The sequence below is a fragment of the Petromyzon marinus genome, chromosome 10, assembly GCF_048934315.1.
Source record: "Petromyzon marinus isolate PM22_M1 ecotype Great Lakes invasive population chromosome 10, UKy_Petmar_22M1.pri1.0, whole genome shotgun sequence".
NCBI lineage: Eukaryota > Metazoa > Chordata > Hyperoartia > Petromyzontiformes > Petromyzontidae > Petromyzon > Petromyzon marinus.
The window spans coordinates 11,590,271-11,608,688 of NC_133676.1; the positions used below are offsets into that span (position 1 = coordinate 11,590,271).

General features: G+C 41.7%; 2 protein-coding genes and 1 long non-coding RNA gene across 15 annotated transcripts in view; 1 reads left to right on the forward strand and 2 right to left on the reverse strand.

Annotated features, from left to right (window-relative positions):
• LOC116940899 (la-related protein 4-like) overlaps positions 1-14,187 on the reverse strand; it is a 33,846-nt gene extending 19,659 nt beyond the window's left edge. For 2 of the 13 annotated variants that reach the window (XM_032951244.2, XM_076066159.1), the window contains exons 1-2: positions 2,381-5,773; positions 305-476 (exon numbers count right to left, since the gene is read on the reverse strand). In XM_032951244.2, coding sequence (XP_032807135.1) covers positions 305-476; positions 2,381-5,773 — 3,565 coding nt within the window. The other 11 variants (XM_076066162.1, XM_076066161.1, XM_076066166.1 and 8 more) reach the window with 11 other exon arrangements.
• LOC142924233 (uncharacterized) lies at positions 4,117-5,996 on the forward strand. The gene is made up of 2 exons (XR_012941424.1): positions 4,117-4,254; positions 5,261-5,996. It is a non-coding gene; the product is annotated as an uncharacterized LOC142924233 (long non-coding RNA).
• A 503-nt stretch (positions 14,188-14,690) lies between the features above and the next one.
• On the reverse strand, positions 14,691-18,281 carry LSM5 (LSM5 homolog, U6 small nuclear RNA and mRNA degradation associated). Its single transcript, XM_032951259.2, has 5 exons — positions 17,954-18,281; positions 16,331-16,426; positions 15,815-15,842; positions 15,581-15,653; positions 14,691-14,948 (listed from the first exon to the last, which is right to left on the reverse strand). Exons 1-5 carry the CDS (start codon positions 17,988-17,990, stop codon positions 14,916-14,918), a joined length of 267 nt encoding a protein of 88 aa, XP_032807150.1. The 5' UTR covers positions 17,991-18,281; the 3' UTR covers positions 14,691-14,915.
• Positions 18,282-18,418: the final 137 nt, after the last annotated feature.

Consider the following 18,418-nt stretch of genomic DNA (forward strand, 5'->3'; position numbering starts at 1 on the left):
ATAGCTCCCAGGTCTATGCTCTGCATCTTCATCAACCCACACCGACCTCCGTGAAGCAAGGTAAAATAACCCCTCGACCCACTTGACATTGAAGGGCGCTCATCCAATGGTGGATTGGCAAAAGGTTATTGTTATTTTCATGTTCAACCAGCACCTGAAGCTGTGGCATTGTTATCATCATGTTCAACTAAACTGTACACACGAGTATCAGCGAATCATATTGTATATCCATTCAGTGCACAGTACACCCAGGCATGTGTGTGTGTGTGTGCGCGCATACGTGCATGTGTACGAGTGTGCGTGCCTTCAGAGTAGGGTCGAGGCTCTGGGTCGGGCCAGTCCCCATTCACGGCTCTGCCTGGAGCAAAGGCGATGTCAGCGCTGGGCGCCGGGCTCTTCCAGGATGCAGCATTAGGGTTCAGGACAGCGCCCTCCACCATGAGCTGTGTTGCCACATTGGGAGCAGTGTTTATTTCCTATAAAAAAATATGACAACTCAGCAGTTTTCTTGTATTCTAGTCAACGATGACTATGAGTGTATGACAATGACTACCAGCAAAGACCAAAGCATGACCGACTATAATGAGTTAAGAATAACGAGTCTGAATGACAAAAATAACTTAGTAGCATTATTAAAGATGGCAGCCTCCTGCCGAGTTGACTGGTTGGCTGACAAGATAATATCAACACCAACAGTTAATAACTATGGATTGACAAAATGCTTGACTGCTTTAGTCGACTAGCAAAGAGAATGACTAAATGAAATCCACAAAGACGTTGCTAAACACCTCTAGGTTTTCAGACTAGACTATGACTACATTTAAAAAGACGCCGACTAAATTAGCATTGGTTGGTATACGGCAAAGCCCGAGTAAGCATAAGCAGCGTAACTATTTCACGGCTTTTCAATTAGGCTAGCTTGGTGGTATTGTGAAGCACAGCCACTCTTCACTTTTCTAGCAGCACCCCATGATTAATCAAATCTCATGAGGCAAGACAACAGATAATGCTCCCCAAATATACTGACAAAGACTACAAGTAAACTACAACATTTAGTTTCATTTATGTGGAGAAAACTTGACGCTTAAGAATGTGTAAAACAGCACATGTTCTAAGACACCCCATCAACCCCACTAACAAGCAGTTTCTACACATGAAAACAAAATCCATTCTTTACCGCAAATGGTATGACGCCAACTTAAAACCCCTAATTGCACAATAAAGTAAAGCAACACCCTTTATAACAGCACACTGGATCGTCACACTGGTTTACAAATGCATCCATAAATTACTAAAAATAGTGGAATTCTAAGAAGCTTAACGGTACAACGCGACGTACATTTTACGTAAAGCACACAAGCACTCACCGTAACAGTCCCCCCACAGACATGGACACAAGAGAAAAATAAACACGTAAGTTATCCAAACATAATCAATTAACTATTCATGTGCCAAGCCGCTCCCTCAACTAGCGTTCAGGCATAAACCACACCTAATGTGTTACAACATGTCCTGACAAATACTTATTTACCGTATATGGACAGGCCATAGCTAGCAGAAGCGAGACTGTCTGGCAGCCAAGGAACCCCACTTATAAATATACAAGTCCCCCTTTTCTTTCAGATGCAATTAAAACTAATTATCCTGACACCGAATTAGACCCTCAAGAGTGCATTAACTTCTCCAAGTACTTTGAAACAGCAGAGGACAAAACATATACTCCGTTCCGGGTCTGTGGTTGGGTACTCGGTGTAGACACAGGCAGCCATGGAGCCAGTGTGAACAACACATGGACATGGCAAGTGTCTAAATAAAGCCACTTTCTCATGGTAGCCCGAGTATAAATATAGCAAGCGGCGTCAGGAAATTCTGCACGGATTGCGAGTACGGTTGTACTTTTATGGGGCGCACAGGCATGGGGGAGATGTGCGTCTATTCAGCACTTTGCTGTCATCAGGTTGTCCTCAGAAATAAAATAAAACATCTGTACGTGGAACTGTAATCTCACAAAATGACAACCCGCATTCAAACGAATGCTTTCACTAGCACTTTGATGCTGCAGCTTGCAATGTATGTACGTTGAACTTATTTTGCACTGTATATTGCCAACCTTGCTAATAGGTGTGGGAAAGCACATAATAAAGACTTGATACCCAAACGTAAAAAAAAACTAAATCTACGTATTACTACCACTGTTTCAGAATTACATTTTTGTTAATGCAAGTCGTCTAAAAAGTAAGCATTGATTTAAACCTTAAAAAACACCTACGGCTCTAAAAGAATACATAAATCAACCTTAAGATACGAAATAATAACAATTTTCACCGTACAAAATATTGCATAAAACAGTTGAGGTGCAAAACACTGAAAAAATACTAACAGCATCAACTTGAAGAGGTGGGACGTTGGAATACATCCAGCTCCACATTCCCGATTCAGGAATACTGCCGCTATATGCCAGAGGCCCATGCATGCCGCTGGGCACGGTGATGGTCTCCGACTGGCCCATTGGAGAGCCGGCAGCCATGTAGAACATAGGGGACATTTGAAGCAGACTGCTGGCTAAGTCACCAGGCAGCCCACCTGCAGGAATGTACTCGGTTTCTGAAACCTCCACGATCACTTGGCCCTCAGGTGTGGACTGGATGATCGACGGGAAGCTTGCTTCCCCTACGGGCATTGTGTCAAACAGTTTGAACATGTTGGAGAAGTGTGGGTCGTCGCTGTCAGTCGGAGTTGGTTTGTCAAATGTGGGCATAGGAATTACAGTGTTGCTGCCTTCTGGGAATACTGGCACTTCAAAGCAAGCAGCGTCTGTGTTATGATCTTTACTTTCACAGCTGAATGTATCATGGTAATAGGCAGCACAATGCTGTCTGCTGGGTTGACCAACTTTGCGGGAGTCTGCAGACAATTTAATGGAAGAAATGCCTGATATCTCATAAGATGGAGTCGCAGCATACTTATCAATTTGATTTTGCTCCACAAATTGATCCACATGTTTCTCGGCAAAGACTGGCATGCATGTCACAAGATTAATGGTCTCTGATGTAACACTGGCATCTATTGAATGCAGTTCACTCCCATTCAAATAATTATCATCTTGTAAATGCTGTACAGGCTCCAACCACTGCTTGGCTGTTTCTTCAGATGAGTTGGCAACAGCAGCTACGGACTTCAGTTTCCAGTCAACATGTGGCTTTTCATCCAATACAACTTCTGCATTACCATCTGACCATTGAACACTGTTTGGAGATGTTGAAGATGAGCATACTCTGTACTCCTGTGCTGCATCAAAATTTGCTGGAATATTTTCAGGATGTTCCAGACAATCAGCTTCTAGTTGCTGTTCATCACAATATAATGTACGATTAGGAGAATCCAGAACATTTGCTGGCACTGTCCCAACACACACAGTCTCATGATCCGCTTTCAACTCTTCAGACAATTCCAGGCTGCACAAGTTAATTTCATCAGCTTTCAATGTTAAAATGTTGTCCGATGGCACCTTCGGAATATTTTCTTCTATATTAGTTACTCCGCGTAATTTTCCATTGCTGGAATAATTTACTGCATCACAGTTAAGAACAGAACACATGTCTTCCTGGATAGGTTCACTACAGAGCACCAACGATATGCGCCGAGATGACAGCAGTTCACAGTCTTTGGGAGAAACAAACTGATAAGCCAGCTCACCACAATGCAACAGGGACCCATCATCACCATTTATCAGGCTCTCTGAAGAGAAAGGCAACTCTGTCATGGCAGCTGCACTCGGAATTATGCAAACACTCTCGCCAACGTCAGTACTCATTTGCAAAGAATCGCAAGAATAACCGACCACCAGTTGTTGCTCTCCTACCTCACTGCAGCTTCGGTCTTCAATCGTAACCTTCACCAATGGATCACCATGCACTGCTTCTACAGGAGAGGCATCGCAGCCGACTTCTTCACACCGTAATCCCCCTGCGGCTAATGGATTTTCGTCCGAGAGCACCGGCATGCAGCTTGCATTGTCGGGGCACTGCGCCGCTTCCACGTTGCAGTAAAAGGATGAATGGCTGACGTGTTCCGCCGTCACCTCGGCAACGGGCTTGACATCACGGTGTGTGGTGCTGATGCAGTCCTGCTCTGCTGAACCGCCGTCTGGATGCAATGCACTACCGTCACTGCTGACGTCCCTCTGTTTTGGAATCGCGACGCCGCTTCGTTCATTCATCTCGTCTTCCTGCACCATGGCAACCGGGCATGAAGGTGCAGTAGCCCATTTATTACATTTTCTGTCGAGATATGCGTGCGTGGGTAGCGTGTCTTGGCAACCGAAATCAAAGTCCAGGCAATCAGTGCCAACTTGATTAGCAACACCGTTGCCAATGGAAAACAAAGATAATTCACCATGCTGACCATCAGAGCTATTACAATGCGACTGAGTTAATAGTTTTGTAATGCAGCTCTCTTCCAATGTATGCTGTTCAGATGCCACCTCTTGGGTCGGGCATTTTGTCTCAGTTGCTTTTGTAGAAATGTCACAATCTGAATAATGCAAGTCACGACAGCATTTCTGCATTAGATTAAGAGGCATGGACAACCGGGTTGCCTCACTTAAAAATGCATTAGCATTTATATCTTCTTCAACTGTATCTTCATCGCTTTTTAAATGACCAACAGCACTAGTGTTGTCAACATTACATAATACTCTCTCCATTGAGTTTCCGTGGAGTGCATCGAACTCTTGAAAATCACAATGAGGTTCACTAGCTTTAATAGTCTCGTCACATATGCATAACATTTGTGAATCACTCAACAATGGAGATGACCCACATTCAGCTGGTGAAACAAAGACTCCAGTCATTAGCGTAGAATTTCTAGAACGGGACACATGCCGCTCCTGCTCAAAAACATATTCAAGGGATCCATTTACATTCCCTTTGGCCTCAGTCAAGTGGAGGCCATTTAACATATTTGCATCACAGGAATGCCCTACAGGTAATTCTGAAGAGGCATCAGGTCCATCTTTACCGAGAATCAACTTACTGTTGATGCAGAACTGGTCAGTTTCCAGTATTTCCATAGGCTTGGTTTGCGTTTCTCGTGACCGCTCGTTATCGGCAAGCACTGTACAACACGGAGGCTCAACGACAACAAGCTGTGTGCACGTTGGAGAACACCGCCGTATGTCTGCATTGTTGACAGTCTTCCGCTTTTTAAACAGAGTTTTCTTTTTTTTCTCTACGAATGACAATGGCATGATCTTCCACAGCCGATCACGGAGCACAAACAGGCAGTGCCACTCGCTGAGAAACAGCTGCACCTGTTTCCCATCCAATACGTGGCCTTCGGCGCCTGTCTGGAACTTGGGCCACAGCACATCCAGGGGCCGTGCCAGCAGCAGCGTCCTCGTCTCCTTCAGCCACGATGCGAGGGTGACATCGGCGCAACTGCGGCTGGCGTTACGCAAGCCGCGTACAACCGTGGAGGGCGCCTTGGGCCGGCCGGTGGACTCACCCGTCGATGGCGACGTGTTAAGCCCTCTCCGTCCAATTCCGTCGAGTTCGCTGTCCGCAGCGCGACTTTCTTCCTCCACCTCGCACCACTTGGCCAAAGCGAGAGTCAGGTTTGACCTGACACCATCTTCCAAGGCCTCAGCCAGGCTCGACATCGGGTTAATGACCCCTGATGTGACTGCACGGGTGTCGTATTTCCCTTCATTTTCAAGAAGTGGTTTTGTTTCATTAACATCCTGACGTTTCTCTTTACTGAAACAGCAGCCCATATCTGCCTCGTTGCATTAACTCCACAACGTCCAAACTAACAAGCCCCACCACGAGACAGTGAATACTGTTTCAGACAACCACGTGGTGTAGGACACTTGACACCAAATCCCAAAATAGTGTGGAGCAGAAACAGCTGCAATCTCACACGTGCCCATATCAGTCACTTTAAAAGATTCTGGAAACATTTTCTTTGAAAATAAAATTATGATCATATGCACGTCCCATATACCTACAATTTAAATGTTTGACTGCTCAAGGTCATTTGTGTGATGTTTGTCAACCAATAGTCACGTATTGTTCATAGTTACAAAGCATGTGCATATATCTTCTTTGGTTCTTTCGGTAAAGTCACGTAGGATGAGAATAAAATAATAAAATAAAATAAGACAATTAAATTCTCACGACATTTCGGCCACAACACAAGTAGCCTTCTTCAGGTGAAGGAACAAAAACTGTCGGGACGACAGAGCTTCAATGAACGCTGCTAAGATTCGAAGCGTCTTTTAAGCTGGTTGAGAGAAGTGAGGCACCTTGACAAAGGGGTTTACATATCAAACAGGATAATTTAGCATTGAAATAGCTGAGGGATTAGCTTGTGACTGGTCACAGAAATAGCTATGTTAAAGTCAATTCCTACACATCCACAGAGGCACCTAGTGCATGGATGCCAAAGGGGGCTGTAACAACTCAACTATCATACAGTAAACCGATGTGAAAAACCTAAGTCTAAATTACATCAATATAATAAATGTACTCAATATATTCTTCACAGATATAGCTATGTTAAAGTCAAAGCCTACACATCCACAGAGGCACCTAGTACATGGACGCCAAAGGGGGCTGTAACAACTCAACTATCATACAGTAAACCGATGTGAAAACCTTTAAATCGAAACATGTGCATATAATTTAAAAATAAATATCACAATAGATAAAATAGAAACGCATGCATCTCTTTCAAATTTGGACATACAAATTAATTAATGGTAACCTCGAACGCTCATAAAAACTTCTAAACCTCAAGACGCTTCAGTCTGTGGGTAGGAATGTGATGAGTGTAACCTTTGTAATAATCAATTAAGTTCACACTTTAACATTACTATCAGAAAGAAAACTACATGACTGTAAAATTAGAATGCTACTCTCTAATTATAAAAATCAAGCTTCAATAACATGGTTCCATTTTTACTGAAAACCTGCTACTTACATTGCGTATCAGATACACTTTTCACAAAAACACATGTAAAAAAAACCTTTTCAACGGTCACATGCCAGTGCTAGATTCTGCTACTCGAAAAAAATATTTCCCTAAGCCACCAGCTGAGCATGCAGTTGTTGCACTCTGCCAACAGCAGACAGGTGTGACCTAAAGTTAATTAAGCAAACAGTCCAAGTGTAATTTCAGTGAAGCCAATATACAAAGTAAATACATTAAATTAAATCGAATACACTTGTAAAAATCTATGCGTAATCAATTACTTTGCCAAACACACAAAAGCAACCATCACAGTAAACCATGAATCCCTGAATGTGGTTTCATATTTTACCAAAACGAGTCGAACAATATCAGGTTATTAAACTTGGCAGTGTGCAATTACACCTTATTGGATAAGGGGAAATAAATATGGATCAGGTGTGCCATTCATTGTATAAACAGTAATACGAGAGATTTCCAACTTGAGCAGACAAACTCAGACAGATATCCACCATATAGCCATATAGATTGTTTGGGCAAGTGGTGTGATAGAAGTGGCTCTTAAAACGAGCCAAGTGCACTCATGGATGGTATAAAGAGATCCACGTCTGGCTCCTTTCTGCTGACCAGGTAATCATTGACAGTGGGGAAGGGTCCTGAACAGGATTAACTACTATATACCACTGATATTATCCAGTACAAGAAATTCAACCTAGGTTCATAATAAAATTACTCTTGCGACAACCACCCACAAGTGTCGACACCTCAATAAAACTACATTTACACATCTCCACACCCACGCACGGTCCTTGGGGAGCTCAACAAATCCCAACAATAATGCACGAATATTAAACACCACCAAAACCATGTTTCACTAGGTCCCACAATTATGTATTAAATACATTTTTATAAAATGTGTCCTAAAGGTTTGAGGAAATAAACAATATTACTGTCATGCAATTTCCCAAGCACAAACACAAAAATCCATGTTTAAATAATTTTAAATGTATTATGGAACTTTTCCAGAGATGGTGTTGTTAAAGCTGCCTGCTAAAAGGAATGGAATGACGCGTCTTTTTATTTTTGTGACACACAGCAACACCATTATAGTATCTGGAAAAATAATAAAGTGCAAATGCATGGTGTGTTATGTCAAGTGAACATTGTAAAAGTTCTCTTCTCCCTCCCCAAAGGCAAAAATCACACCTGTAGAAAACATTTGGCTATTTATCCCATATAACACCAACTTACAGAAAAGCCTTTGGGCATATCAAATGTAATGTTTATAGCAAAAAATATATATAAAACGAAAATATACATTGATGTTATCACGTTTTTATTAAGTATATAAAGTATAATCTGAGTATCACAGTAGAATGTTAATTTAAACATCAATAAGGTTGGAACCACATTCACATCACCTATGCCTCATTACCATGGTGACTGAAAACTAGACTCTACTGGCCCAGGAATGAGCCAGTATCAGCCCTGAAAACATACCAGGGCCCAGGTCTGTGAACCCATGCTTCCTTAGATTTCTAGGGCTCGTCTCCTCCCACTTCCTTTATCCCCCACCCTAAATGGCTGAGGTAGTGGAGGTCAGGAAGCCATCTTTGGAAAAGTTGCTTTTAAGTTTAAACTTGCCATTGGTTAAGTTTAAAATAACAAGTTTGTTTTCAATTTTTCCATAATTTGAAATAAATTAAAATGGGAAATGTAACTATTGATTGCACAATTTAACTATTGATTTATACATTGAATCCATGATGGCAAGGCTGGTTCTGGTTTTGGCACAGCTGTAAGTGTGAGGCACGGGTCATGTGAGCATAGGATCAGGGTCAGTGCAAATTTAAGAATGTGTGCACTCTGATGTCAACACTGCACCAACAACGAGTTAGAATGTTTCCCAAAGGTTGTAGAGATAAGGAATAAAACAAGTGTATTGGGTTGGAAAGTGACTTGGTAAGTTGAAGGTGGGACTTAACAGAACTGCATAAGACCAGCCAGGGTGCAATGGAAATGTGGGCTGAGAAACTGCTAATATGCAAATTCAGTTTACTGTTTTTGTCTGCATGTCACCAAGATAACCTTTAACCAAGAATAGTCAATTAAAACATGTTTTTTGTTAATAAAAGAAACCCACCAAGTAGCCTTACCCATTAACTGGAATAGGCAGTATGTATAGCCAACAAGTTCCAATATTCTCTATGTTGAGAAGTGAACAATACAATTACAGTGCATGCACTCTGACGAGTGTGGTGGCAACGGGGCTTAGTCATTCAAACATCCTCAAAGATCACCCAGCATTAGTTGGCAGGTTCCTTGCAGAGAAAGAACACATGCCGGTTAAACACAAATAGAACAATTTAGATATAACTCGAATCTAGTTTAATTTAGATATAAACCTGTACATACCAGCGAGGCAGAATCCTGGGACATTTCATTTTTGGCCACAGCATCACCGTCACGGTCTGAAGTCATGGGATCTCCTTTACAACTTTCCTCTTCCGTGGCCACAGGGCATTTACTGTAAATGCCAAAGGAAAGGTCAACAAGGTCATTAGCAGTACCTTACCAATTGTGACTCAAAACAAACACTGGTAGTTGAAACATGAATGGAATGGATTATTATCACATGCTGGTAAGAAGAAAATATAAAACCAAGTTAACGGAGCTAACACAATATGCATTACCATCTGCGAGGTTCGACTTTTTTCAAAAGCAATATACACAATCTACAAGGAAAGACAGATGTACTGTATGCACGACTGATAATTGTGTTTATTTGGCTTTTATTAATCAAAACTATATTCTAAAAGTTTTGGAGCTTTCAATCTTATATATTTTATTTGGCGGTTTCCCAATTTTATTTCAAGTGCCCTAATGGCATCTTATCATGATACCACGTGATAAAGAATCCATTCTGAATCACAAAGCAGTGTGATCCTGTATGTCTGACCAAAAGCTGCACAAGCGTTTTCATATTACTTGTTTTATATTTATACAATAAATAGGGGGCACATTTTCCCACTCGTTTTCTTTGAGATTGGTGTTTTTACGCAATGGCCAAATCCAGAATTTGAATATTCAAGTTGGGATTATGACAGATTACGTGAATCTCAAATTTCATGATGCATTTTTGTGCAGTTATTAGCGACTAACAAGTTACACTTGATAACCCGGTTTAATCACAGGGGGCTGACTTCATGCAACACCATGATAAATGCAATACTAGCTCAGAACTTTGACCTCTAATCAAACCCAGCCACCTCAAGGGACTTTCTACATTTTAAAGGATTTGTATACTGTACTTTCGGTAGTGCAGTTTTATACGATAATTGTGTAATGTACTATGATGTGATTGGTGCGTGTTAGAAATTACAGTCGCTAAAAGATTATCCTGTACAGCACTGCAGAATTATGTAGAAACTGGTCACGACAAAACAGCATTATTATTGGGGGAAGGAAAATGTATTACAGAAGTTTAAATAAAAAATGCACGTTAGGAATATAAGCAAGGGTGATAAAATACCCCTAGTTGCTTTGATAACCTATGAAGATAAATCACTGGCTTTATCAATGCGTTTGACATTTTAATATCCAAACATGTAAAAGTGCTTAATATATACGTACAAAGAAAGTCCAATGTATGAATGGTTAAATAGTGAACACAAATAAACATTCTGCAAAAACATTTCCTTTCAGCATTTTGTAAAGAAAAGCAAATTCCTAAATAAAAAACGCAATAAATAACATTAACCTTGCAGAATGTACAGTACATTACATTTAAGTATAATGTTATAATAACATGCTTATAGAATAGAATTGCTTTAGTTAGTCCACTCCTCCTGCTGTAGAGAAAAGATCACAGTGCTGTAGAGGGCAACGGAGGAAATGATATACTATTACACAATTACATGATACAAGTACAACAGAGTACACTGCACTATAACCGTATACAGTTACACTACAATGACACTACATTAACACGAGGGCATTACATAACACAACAGTTTGTTATTCGGCAATCCCCCACCTTTGCCGATCCACACTCACCATGGTGGTGAAGTATGGTCACATATCCCACACGGCCCGCAAGGGGAGAAAAGGCCCTCATCTAGCAGTGAATTGACTAAGAAAAAGCGCCGTCCGTGTGCGTGACATTCAAGTTTCAAGTTTCATTTATTAGGTATAGCCCTGTGACATCACAGGACAATACAGTTTCACAATTATACCACCGGAGAGAATAACACTGCAGCACAATAATACATCGCTACAATATACTACACACACACTGCAATATTACTGCACAACGCACCAAATACACTTCAATTCGGTACATTATTGTACAGTACTGCACACACCTGCAATTCCTGAAATAAGTACACTGGAACGCGTGCTATTTTAAGTATCGATTTAAATAAGCACTTTAAATACCAACGAGTGAGATCACATTACTATGTACCTGAAATAATAATAGTGACAATAAGAGGAAAGTACAGTCACAGGCGAAAAGCTCCTTTGACATTGACTGGGTGCAGCCTGGGCCTTTGTCACCAAACCATTTCATTCATTCTCCTCGCTCAGTTAAACCCAGATGAACATTGCTCACGTTAATAAATCTGCCTTCTCCCAACATCCCAGAGCCATGGCGAGACGATACTCACTTATAATTTGCAACAACAGTACAGCTGAAAGTGTCTCAAAACATCACCGCAACGCGCGCTGCACGAACCACCGCGCCCGTACAGTGTGCACGCACAAATTGTCACATTTCAAATTCACTAAAACAGCGTTCACGGTCTCTCGTCTCAACGAACGACAACGATTTGAACGACACGCCCAGTCGTAAGCAGCACGATTCGAGAGCATACCATCCGATGCGTAAAAAAAATACATTGAACAAATGCGATAACCTTTGAAGTAGCGCGGGCCATTTATAAATTAAATTACTTACAAAGTTGGCGAGGACAACATGTGCTCGACGGGACTAGCGCACGGCCTAGGCCTTTGGCATGTGCTCGCTCGCTCGCTCGCACGCTCAACACGCACGAAACCACCTCGATTCTACAACGCCGTTTTGCGTCCCGCGTTTGCGAGCAACATCCTTACGAAGTGCACGGGGCCCAGTGGCCGCACGCCGTTAACGAATAGATCATTTTCAATGGGCGAAAGTGCGATGGCGGTGGTTGCTTTGGTTGGTGGCGGCGGCGGTGTCCGAGCGAGGCCTTATGGCCGAACACGGCGAGACCGGGGCTCCCCCAACACCCCAGATCCGCCAATTCACGAACACACACACACACAAAATAAAGCACACGGACGGAGACAAGAATCGTCTCTCCGTTCCGACAGAAGAAGTGCGGCACGCTGCGACTCACCTCCACACGGATTTCATGAACGCGAACACAATTCAGCCTCCCCCCCACCCCGGTATTGTGGTGTTGTGGGGGGAGTCTCAGCGGGCTCGGCTCACCTGGCACAGGCGGGCACCAAACTGCAGGCGGCGCCCGTTAGCCCCGGCCACAGCTGGTGGGCCCTGTCGAAATCCAGATTGGGGAATGATTGTGGTGGGTTTTTTGTTGTTGTAATATTTAAATCACCAACTCCCCCCCCCCCCCCGCATTTTTGTGATATTTATTGGTATATTAAGGAGGCTAAGTTAAAATGCGAGGGTGACATTTTTGGGTTGGATTTTGCTTTGGGGTTTATCGCTTTAACAAAAAAAAAAGTGCCCGCAGCGATGTCTGGTTTCGCGGTCTGGTTGGTAAGGGTGGCCGATTTTTTGTTTGTTAGCTAGAACTCTCTTAAAGAATGTATTTATAACAAACGTTATACTGCTGAGGAACCCATTAAGGTGGTTTTGTAAGTTCATTAGATTCTCTGGCTTTGGGTACTCCGAATCCAAGCTGACATGAGAACTGTAGCTGCCTGACTTGCACCCTACTACTCAACCCAGCAAAACAATCTATTTTTTTTAATGCCATGCCAATCCTGCAAGAGGATAAGGTCTAGGTTGCTGGTTGCATTCGGGGTTCCACAATTTTGAACTTTGGCCTGCTTGCTCAATGAACAGAAGCGCGTTTTGAATATTCCACCTGCATGCGGAATTAACAATCCGATGGGTGGCGACCACACCTCGTGTTAATGTAGCATTGTTAATCCCTTTAAACACCGATAAGAGCTGTCATTACCGAGATGTGCATTATCATGCACAGTTTGGAAAGTATCTATGTATCCAATTCACCAAAATATCAGCAGTCGTTTCAAATGACTCAACTTCAACAATGGTACGTGATATACTCAATTATTAAATTACCCTACGTGACTTACCAGTATGATAAGACACGTGTACGCTTTATCGTATTAATTGTGCAATACTGTGCAGGGACGTCTGTAGAAATTCGTATGCAGCTCAGATTAATATTTTGAAGCTCACAATTTTTGTTGTTGTTGATCTTCCATTCCACACGAGCAACAATAAACCATCCCGACGCACGCTTCTGCAACAACATGCTTGAATGCAGCTGTGAATTTGCACGAGCGGACAAGCTTCGCTTCCCACCCTTTTACCGCAGTGCGGGGGGCCCACCCGTGATGTCAACACGCACGGAGGAATCCCCTCCCCACCCCCCGCACCCCTACGTGAGTGACGTAGGTGGAGGTGCCCCTTACTTGTCTGCGTGATGGCGTCACGCATTGGAATCTCCAGCTTCTGTAAAAAAAAGCATCTCGGCCGATTATAGCGTGTGCTGTGCCTTTAAATGGGGTTTTTTTTCTTGCTTTCAATCACCCGCCTCTTTGAGGCTGAAATTTACCGTTCCAAGCCGACGACAAATTTCACTTTTGTCTGGGTGCCTTGGGTGAATTTTTAACCTTAGGAATGTCCACTTAATACCAAATTAACGAAAAATGACGTCTGTCGCACAAAGTTCCATCCAGATTACTCTTGAATGTAGCCTGTGTCCGCTCACCACTGAAAGGAGAGGTTATATTGGAAGTGCGTGGCATGTTAAATTATGTGTGGTTTGACCTAATTAAAGTCCACCTGGTGTGTACACAGGCTGCATGGGATGCATTCTGGGCACTGGTTTTGGCATAAGCATGCCATCTCAAATACTACCGATGAATGTTGTAGTTTGTTTCAATAACTTTTATATTATACCCTTCCAGCATTGTAAATGGGAATTATTTTCATGGAGACACAAAACCTGTTTTGGAATCTAGCACATTTTATTTATGTAAATTTATCTGTGGAATTTTAAACATGGTTTCAAGATTGAATTCCTTTGGATGTTATTCAGTCATCTGTTACATGTAAAAAGCTTTCCTTCAACCATTAAATTGTTTCAAGTCTACATCGCAGTGAATTCATGTAATTACACTAGAGCAAGCAAACATAATTTGCTAGAATGTCAGAACAAGCTGCATTGAAGATAGAACTCGTGCAGTTCGGAGATTTTTAACCACACCTATTTTAAAATAACCGTCGAGACAGATGTTGATACAAGTGAAACCAGGCAAGTTATCATCATTATTTACCATTATCTTCATGTCACCTTTAGGAGGAAAATCGGAATATAAACAAGGGAATATTGCACCACAAAATTTATAATTGTTTTGTGGTTGAAGTCTTCATAATGACGTAAGAAAATTGCTCACATGTTGCTCCACACAAAAAGTATCAGGAGCTTTAAGATTGAGGACTCAAACCTAAACATAGGTATGCCAATGTGTAACAAATTTTATTCAAACTTCACACAAGAAATGTACAGCATTGTCACACATATGCTTTACATCCTTTACAAGTTGAAGTAGTTATCATGTTTGTATCAATAATAATTGGCTGAAAGTAACATTGAATGTGAAAATGCCTTCACAACCTGTAATACACAAATAAAAATAGTATATTCATTCTATCCAACATCAAACACAAACGGAGCTCTGCATTAGACTTCAGGCCCCTCTCCTCCAGGAATTAACTGCAAAGAAGAAAACACGATTTTGAAATTTAATAACAATTAAATCATTTCACTGCAAATCACAAGTATAGACGAGGCATATCTGAGTATAAATGGAATTACCATATTTTATGATTTAATGAGCACTGCACCAAACTGCACATTGATTTTTTGAACAGTAATTTTCTATAGCTTGGAAATTAAAATAAAAGGAGTAACAATGTGGGATTACATTCATCAGCCACTAATTTAATACAATTAAGTATGTATGTAAATCTTGCCTACAAACTACATGTGAATTACGCAATGACTAATTTTGATCCTTTGCACTCTTTTTAGTAGTGTAGATCTTTTGATTTAAAGCTTTCGTGACTGCAGTAATTCATATTCTTAGTTCTTTCGGTAATATATATTTTTTTATTTTGTTGTTTCCCTTCAACGTGACTTTACCGAAAGAACTAAGAATAGTGTAGATCTTATATTATACACAGCTTTGCTAGTGGAAGTTTAGAATTTAAAATATAAAACATAAAGGCAGCATATTTAGTTTCTACAAAAATACTTGTTGGATTACATACAGAATGTTTGTGGTTGGTCTATTTTTATGCTTAAGACTGAGACACAAGAACATCTGCACTTTTTGAAATACTCACCATCGTGATATTGTTCCCATTGAGAAGAATTTGATCCAGTTTAGTTATTCGTCTGCCTTCTGTTGTTGTCTCACTGAATTTAGAATACAAATGGAAATTAAAATGTTAAAAAAGCATGGTTTTAAAATTGAAGAAAATATTTTAACTGATAATTCAGAAACTCTTAACAAAGTATTCTTGCAATGAAAATATGCATTTAAATAAGTGGTAAATAAGTGAAATATCAATACTTACAACTCCGTAACATCTTCCAGCACCATATCTTAAAGGTGTGTGTTAAAGGCGAACTGTAATGCAGGATGTATCATATGCTGGCTAAACATTTCAATTCGGCAGCCACGTTTCCTTAACTACAAATACACAGGCAGATGCATCAAGCCTCCTATTGCCACTGCTATGTCATGCACAAAAACTGAAACTATTTTGTGAGGCAGAGCTCAGTGGTTAGGGAAATGATGTCCGACAGCTCCACCAATCACATTTTAATGAAGTCAGTATGGGAAATGTGTGGTAGTATGGGAAGTGTGGTACTACATATTCAATTCCTGTGCTTTAACCAGTATACTGACAATTACATTTGGCTTAGGTATGACTACGTAAACAAATTCACGCAATTATATTACTCATCCAGCGATTACAATTAAATTATAATGTTCAAGTAAATTAATAATGGAAAACCGATTTTTCGTACCAAGACTCCCTCGGTTATCACTATCTGACAAATATTGTAGCAGCGCTGAAAAAGGATACTGACAAAGTCATCAAAACCCAGCAAGGTGCCAACGATCTCCTTGTCATTCTTCATGACAATGTGGATGCGGGATCCAATGCACTTGTCCACCAGCTCTGCAAAAATAGTTAAGAGGACAATTACATTTGAACCTTATGGTGGTACTCCGGGGTAACCATAGTACCCCAGCTCTCGCATAATGTCCGTGATGCAGTAATTTTTAGTCTGTTGATGGTCGGCGACACGGCAATCGACTCATCTCGACGAGCTGTACACTACGATGCGTACGCGAGCGTTCAGCGTTTCAGCGCAATCGTCCTCTCAGCGTTTCGACATCGCGGAGTGTGGCACTGATGTCGGATTGATTTGTTACCCCAGTCGCGGAGTGAAGTACACCCCTGAAAAAAATAAGTGTCCCAGAAATAAAATATTTAATTGCCTCGGCCATTTCTATTATTTGGTACCCCGGGGTACCGTCATGAGGATCATTTGTTGGAGCATGGCTCTGGTATAAAAAAACTGTACAGGGTGTACTGTATTTAAGATTAACCCTCTATAAACCTTAAAAAACAGGTCTCTGTCCGGTTTGCAACTGGCTTGTCTAAAGACAGTGAAAAAAAATCCAGAAAAACCTCCATGATACTCAGGATTATTTTGAGGATGGTTCTGCATCCGAATGTTTGGATAATTGCAGAGCATTTTGCGTGTGGGTGGAAACCGGAATACATGTATGCACATGACTCCTCTGCATACGAGGGTATAACACTTAAAGGTCCCCAAAATGCCATTCACGTGCCCAATAGGTTTACAGGTACAACAGTACGTACATTACTGCAATTTGCTATCCACCTCGTAAGTTTCAGAAATCTGTTACCATCACGTTGGTCAGTGCGGGTTGAAGGCGGGGGGGCCCAGGACTGGTTCAAACATCACACGCCACCGATGCGGCGTAGAGCCAAATGTATATGTCCAGATTCACAGGGCAGTGAGTTAACTATATATTTTTCTCTACCGCTCCTATCCAATTAATATTTAAGCCGGTAAAAAAAACTCATTCAGCGTTAACACGTCATTCGTTGCATGTTTTTTCTAGTTCACATTTGGGCCTTACAGACTAATGGTTCATATAAAAAAAAGTTACGCAGACATATTCTGGGATTCATCAGCAGTCAGACCTGTTGCACAAATGCCGTTATTGTCCCCATGTTACAATATTGTCCTGCTCTTTTAAATGCCGCAATTAAATCATAGTCCGGAAGGGCCATAGGCCGATCGTTCAACAATTAAGCCGCAGTGTGCATTCACTGTACACAGTGAATGCACACTACGGCTTAATTGCACAGGGCACAGTGAATGTTAAGAAATGAAACGATGTACACACTTTAACACGTGTAATCCTATCACAATCCACAACAAGAGCACCCTGAAGGCCATTAACACACGTGCGAATGAATGAAGAAAAGCAAGGCCCTCTACTCAAAGCGCGCGTGGCCACATCAGAAACACTGCAAACCAGCGACCCTTTTCACACAATACAGCAAGCATGACACGTAACATCATGCAGCACAACAGAGCGAAGACGCTCGAGTTCAACGTTTTAATGTAAACAAAGCCTGCATTGTACAGGACTATCCCCTCGTTACCTAGAGGCAGCAGCTGGGATGGGTTGGTTGTGCTCATGTTGAAAGCCGATACGGCCACTCCGGTTTCTACTCCTTAAGCTTGGGAGTGTTACTGCCTGCAGTATTAAATTATAGCTAGCCGTGGGTAATTTTCAATTTAACGAAAACAATATTAAGTAGTGCAATACAAAATTATAGCGTTCGGAATCTTACGAGCCCGCCTTCCGACAAAATAACGCACGGACACCCCAAATTCAATTATCGGCGTAGGCGTGCGGCGCGCGCGATCTGTCTCGGCCTCGTCGTCGTCGCCGCCGCCATCTTAGGTAGGGAAGCGAGTGGCCTTCTCGCAATTCTATTGGTTGTTGGTGTCCTTGTCCTCACGTCACAGGCATACACCGCCTGGCTGATGACGCGCGCAGCTTTCCTCCCCCACCCCCACGTAAGATGGCCATCGACGCACGAAGTCACGTGGATCTTCAACGA